General features: G+C 40.9%; 1 protein-coding gene across 1 annotated transcript; it reads left to right on the plus strand.

Moving 5' to 3' along the window:
* Nucleotides 1-2,632: 2,632 nt before the first annotated feature.
* Nucleotides 2,633-6,378, plus strand: LOC307255710 (uncharacterized protein). Its single transcript, XM_080034460.1, has 4 exons — nt 2,633-2,996; nt 3,287-3,423; nt 3,655-3,781; nt 4,667-6,378. The coding sequence occupies exons 1-4, from the start codon at nt 2,732-2,734 to the stop codon at nt 5,647-5,649; spliced, it is 1,512 nt and encodes a 503-aa protein (XP_079890586.1). The 5' UTR covers nt 2,633-2,731; the 3' UTR covers nt 5,650-6,378.

A 6,378-nucleotide genomic window follows, 5' to 3' on the forward strand; every position in this document is an offset into this window, starting at 1 on the left:
CTAGAGCATCAGCGAGGGGAGATTGTATTATCCCTTTTAGGAAGAGTGTATTTGGCCATACCTCTTTCTCTGTTCGTGCAGCTACTGAGTGGAACCTCACCCCCATAGCCATCAGAAATCTGACCCCATATAGGTCATTCAAATGCCAGTTAAAGAAATGGCTCATTGATAACCAGAGCTGTTTACATTATCATTAACCTGTTCATGTTATTGTCTGCTGTTGTCTGATTGTTGCTCTGCTGTGTTTTTATTGTATATTTTAGCTTAATAGTACTTTTTACTTTACTTACTTTTTAATAGTACGTTTTACTATAGGTGTGTTGTGTTATATAAATGTGTAACTTATTTTCTTTTAGGGTGACTTTTACCATCTGTCTAGGGACTGCAGATGAAAAATAGCCTTCTGGCTAATTCTGGCATATTGACAGAAATGTTTGATAATATGCACTGTCCCTGTATTAAATAAATAAATAAAATAAAAAAAATCTTCCCCTGACCTCAACCCTATTGAGAACCTTTGGAGCATCCTCAGGCAAAACATATATGAGGTTGGGAGGCAGTTCACATCAAAACAGCAGCTATGGGAGGCTATTCTGGCATCCTGCAAAGATATTCAAGCAGAAACTCTCCAAGAACTCATAAATTCAATGGATGCAAGAATTGTGAAGGTGATATCTAAGAAGGGGTATGGTAAATGGACTTGTATAGCGCTATATCTCCGTTTATCACAGACTCAAAGCGCTTTACATTGTTTTTGTACACATTCACCCAGTCACACACACATTCATACACCGATAGCAGCAGCTACCACGCAGGTAGCTTTCTCCTTCTCTTTCTCCTTCTCTGCCCACTATTGGAATGACACCTCAGCCAAGCTGCATGTTTAACTTTGGCTGTGAAAGCAGCAAGGTGCATAAACACACTAACTGTTGTTTTCCTTTTCGTTTTTGAGTACATCAAAGGCAGAAGGCCATGTTTTACTCAAGCACCTCACATGAAACACATCCTTCAAAAGATGCCCTTTTCACCCCTGAAATGATCAGTGCATGCTTACAGTTTCACACTGACTCTTACACATGCACACACACACGCACACACACACACACACACAGACAGAAAAGCTATTGGGCTCCCCTGGTAGTCACACTGCTCCATATAAGAACGGTCAAAAATACAAGAATTTCATGCATGGACCTACAATGGGAAAATAGTTAAATCTAGTGGAATACAGTAAAAATGTCAAATATGACTGCTTCTCTTCTAAATGAAATGCTAACATTACAAAATGCATGGTTTAATAGTAGAAATGCAATGAGATTAAAAAAGGTGGTTTTCAATGGAAGTGGATGGGGCACTTTCTGCCTCGAAGGAGTATCTGGCACTACATAGAAAATACTAATGCAATCAAATCAAATTGGTTGCTAATCTTTGACATATCCCATACTCTAATCACCACTAATGCCTCATCCCCCTACTATTTATTATATGGAAAATAATTCACTTTTTGTGTGTTTTTTTATCAATGATAAATACTTCTAATAATTAAAGTGGCATTTAAAGAGTTAAAATCCTAAAATGTATCAAATAGTTGGTCATTTTGATCAGGGCTGAAGTTGATTAAGGGATTCAAGCAAAAAAAATCAGAAAAAAATATTGATGTATGAGGATTTTATTGAAGATTATGTGTGTGTACATTTTTGGGTCGAAGGTGGTGAGAGGGTGCTTAATGTTTCATCTGGCACTACATAAAAATACTAATACAATCAAATCAATTTTGTTGCTAATCTTTGACATATCCAAGACTCCAATCACCATTAATGCCTCATCCCCCTACTATTTGTATTATGGAAAATAATTCACTTTTTGTGTGTTTTTTTTATCAATGATAAATACTTCTAATAATTAAAGTGGCATTTAAAGAGTTAAAATCCTAAAATGTATCAAATAGTTGGTCATTTTGATCAGGGCTGAAGTTGATTAAGGGATTCAAGCAAAAACAATCAGAAAAAAATATTGATGTATGAGGATTTTATTGCTGATTATGTGTGAGTACATTTTTGGGTCGAAGGTGCTGAGAGGGTGCTTAATGTTTCATCTGGCACTATATAAAAAATACTAATGCAATCAAATCAATTTTGTTGCTAATCTTTGACATATCCAAGACTCCAATCACCATTAATGCCTCATCCCCCTACTATTTGTATTATGGAAAATAATTCACTTTTTGTGTTTTTTTGTAAAAAATATTGAAATAATTCAAATACTTAAACTGGCATTTAATGGGTTAAAATCCTGAAAATTATTGAATGTTTGGTAGTTTTGAGCCGGTAAAAAGTTGTTTAAGAGATGTATGCAAAAAAAAGTAGAAAAAAATATTGATGTATGATGATTTAATAGCACTTTTTGTGAGCGTGGACATTTTTGGGTCGAAGGTGCTGAGAGGGTAGTAAATTCGAAGGGGGCACAAGGGTTAATACATAAAAAGTATCCTGTACATGGCTGAAAAGTTAAACGTCTGCTCCTCACATAATTTAGCTCCTCCTCTCTCACCCCCCATGTTTGATGTGTTTGACGCGCCTGCGCAAGGACGAGACACGCCCCTTCTTCCTGCGAACCATGTGGTTGTCGTTGGTAAATAATAATCTCTGCTGATTTTTTCAGTTTCCTTTTGATCTTCTTTGGTGGTTCCTGTTGTTCAAACGCGAACTTCAGCGTAGTCGGAGCAGCCAACATGTCGTCGGACTGCGTGAACCTCCAGTCGCAGGTGGAGTCGGTGCTGGGAGCTCTGGTCAAAGCGGCCACGGTGGAATTAACCAAGCTGTTCGAGAGCAGATACCGTGCCTCGGCGGCGGCGCTGGGTGTGGATCTGGGCCGCACGGAGGACAAAAAGGAAAATGAAACCTCGAAGTCGCCCGATCGTTTATCGACCGGTGACACTAAGCGCAGCATCGGAGTGCAAGTGGACGAAGACATCTGTGCCCCGCTGGAGATTTGTGGTCTGTGTCACTGGAGTTTCAAATGTTATGACTTCCTTGTGTGCGGACTAGTTGCTACTAGCTTACTACCGACTTTTAAGTGCATGACAAAATCAGGAACATAGCCTAGCAGATTATGCATGCAATACACGCGCATTCAGCTTGATGCATATGTGCATTTAGTTTGGTTCATTTGTGGTTGTTGTTGCATTGAACTCTTGCATTGTGTTCCCCTTTGCAAACCTGGTGTAAAGGAATGCATGTGTGTCCGTGTGTGCCTCTATCTTAACCCCTCCCCCTCTTCTCTTTAGGTCCCCCCATCCACTCAGATGGTGATTGTTTGGGGGATTGCATGGAAGAAGAGGTGAAGGTGGTGGAGGGGGGTCTCATTCCATCACAAATCCTCCTGACTGAAGTTGACCCCGAATGGTGCCCCCCAAAGGAACAGGTCAGTGGGAAGGGTGTGCTGTAAATCACCCGTGGAATGAGGAGGAACTGACCGAGTGACACTGTGACATACATTATCATCTCATCAAAGCGTTGCATGTTTCTAAAGCAGAATATCTTGTCAAACTTGTTTTTTATTGCTTTGCCTTGAGGTTGTATGTATGTTGTCATGAGACCTACTCTACTACTGGAGTGCAGACATGAATATTTGTTATGTTTCTTCTTTGATCAGATTGTGGCAGAGACTGTGGACATGGCGGTGGATGTAGCGGAGTTGAGCGGGTGTGACGGAGAAACTCCAACTGATGGTGATCCTCAAACAGAAGTTATTTTTCCTGATGAGGAGAAGCAGCATGAAAGTAGGTTGCAAATTAGACTAAGGCATGTTTTATTGTGTAGAGGGATTTGAATGACGGTGCATAGATTAAACCAGTTATACCAGAAATAATTAGCAACTAGTTTGGACACCTACAAGAGGAAGATGAGAAAAGACATGTGAGAAATGAATGGCACCTGTTTTTTTTATGTCATTTTAAGTACTATAAAATGCATTTTTTTTTATTTGCTGCAATTGAGTCAAACTCAGCAATTTTTACCCAGAACAAGATCATTTTCCAGTGAAGCAACATTGGACAGACAAAACACATTTTCAGTCCAATATTTGTTTGCCTGTTAAGTCTTTTATGTCAAAAGTTGAGGATGCAAATATTTGTCATTCGAGCAATAATTATTGCCAACGAATTGTGTTTTTCCCCCTTAAATGCGCATTAAGCTGCTGTACAAAAACAGACAAACAAGCACACAACATATAGCTGTTATAAACTGAAAAGTGCCCCAATGCATGCCGGGATAAGCACCACACTCTTTGACCCTGAACAGGATAAACACTTGAAAAAAGGAAGTTGTAACATATTCAAACAACTACTTGGACTTTGTTTTTGCAGAGACAATTTGTCCCACCTAATGGCTTTTTACTGACATCTAGTGGCAGCTGTGGGAAACCACAACTACATCGACAGACATGTATCTCCCTCCATTATTCCTGATGTTTACAGAGAGCTATTTCCAAACTGAGATTTTCTTATAAATAACAAACTTAGCAACTGTCCCTTCAATGATACTGATACACTTACCTTTTATAGACATTTCCACTACAGAGTTACTCAGGCGATGTGAAGCCACACATCTCGAGAGAAAAATACATTTAACCTTAATTTAACATGTCGTCTTCATGTTTTTTTCAGTCCCTGCAGAGATAGAGGCTTCGACAGAGACGTCGACCTCGGCAGAGACCTCAGGGCATGGATCTACTGAAAGCACGCCAACTAAACAGAAGCCTCTCGTGATCCAACCAGATACGCGATATATCATTTCCAAGGAGAAAATAAAGTTTGTTTGCCCGTTGATCCTCATGCCAGAGTCTCCTGCTCCCAAACCCGACAGCTCAGAGGAGCCTGTCCAAGCAGAGCCTCAGCAGGCCTGTGTCAGCACCGCTAAGGGCACTGCCTACAGTCCGTCCCCGTCCGACGGAGCCGTGACTCCTGGTCTGGCTGGGGTTTGGGAACGGATCCTCACGCCGAAGAAGAAGGACGATCTCCACATTAAACTGAAACTGACTTCTCCAGACCAAAAGCTGACTGGTCGCTGTGCAGTGCAACTGGTGGACGTGCTGACAGTGCCCGAGTCAGAGTTGACGCTTCAGAAGGATGGTGCTAAAGATCCGGAGGCTAACGGCAAAAATGGTTGGCTTCTGCCCAAAGACCTCCGCCGCCACCAAAGTCTTCACACAGGCCACCGCCTCTGCTGCTTCACCCACTGTGAAGAAGGCGTTTGGCGGCTACGGAAGGTGGTGGCCCATTCCCGCGACGGATACGCTTGCAGCATATGTCAGAAGACGTTCAAGCGCAGGAAGATTCTCCGGCGGCATGAGCGTTTTCACACCGGAGAGAAGCCGTACCCGTGTTCAAAGTGTTCAAAGACTTATGCGCTGAGGAAGAGCCTCCGCCGCCACCTGCGCTTCCACACGGGGGACAAGCCGCACACCTGCACAAAGTGCAAGAAAAGCTTCCGTCTGCGAGAAAACCTGAAAGCACACCTGAGGTTTCACACCGGAGAAAAGCCATTCAGCTGTTCGACATGTGGCAAGATGTTCAGGATCATGAAGAATCTGGAGAAACACGACTGTGGATACTTTGTTCCTTCATTCAGGACGATCGCTGGCTTGTAGCTGTGGAAGAGGTCGGCTGTTTTGGTAGTTTTGCCATTTTCTACCTCCGACAGAAAACACTGTAAAAGACTGTCATGGAAAGTCTGGAGAGGAAAATCTCAAAGCTAGGAGAAAACCGACACCATGCTCCATTTTTATTCCTTATATTTTACCTTATATTTTTCAAGTAATTTTATAAGGACAAATAAGATGGGGTTTCAGTGGGATGTGAACATTTTTTAAAGACTTCAACTACTGATGGTTTTGTCTATAATTTCTTTTTCTTATTGTTTGCCATACTTGTACCTCTTGTGATTGCGTGCTGAAGCTACTCCACCTAATGGAGACTGCTGTCTTGGAAATGGGTTGGAACGCAACAGTAAAACTTTATGCTTTTATATGGACGGATAGATGTCTGGTGATTGTTGGGTCGGGCAAAATACAGATTATCACCTGCCAAACAAGTAACATGTGAATTACACTGATTTTTTTTTCATGTCTTCATTCTCTTTTATGTTATGATTTTTTTTTCATGTTTGATTACTGAATGTATGTTGATCGTTTTTTTGACATAGATGTTTAATATTTTCCGTGCTGGCTTTATAAGAAATCTGGTTTCATTATAGAACACTTTCGAGTAAGAATTTTACTATGATTGAGCAAAGATGTTAATTTTTTTTCGATACTGTTCAAGGAGTTTTTATATACCTTTTAATACGGATAATTTCTATTGACAAATGTCTTTTTTCA

The sequence above is a fragment of the Ammodytes marinus genome (genome assembly GCF_949987685.1).
Source record: "Ammodytes marinus genome assembly, chromosome: 9".
Taxonomy (NCBI): Eukaryota; Metazoa; Chordata; class Actinopteri; order Uranoscopiformes; family Ammodytidae; genus Ammodytes; species Ammodytes marinus.

Excerpts from the sequence above, each read along its gene's own strand:
- LOC307255710 (XM_080034460.1), top strand. The coding sequence starts at position 2,732 with ATGTCGTCGGACTGCGTGAACCTCCAGTCGCAGGTGGAGTCGGTGCTG. Across the intron at positions 3,424-3,654 it reads GGTGCCCCCCAAAGGAACAG|ATTGTGGCAGAGACTGTGGA; the intron begins GTCAGTGGGAAG and ends TTCTTTGATCAG. Across the intron at positions 3,782-4,666 it reads TGAGGAGAAGCAGCATGAAA|TCCCTGCAGAGATAGAGGCT; the intron begins GTAGGTTGCAAA and ends TGTTTTTTTCAG.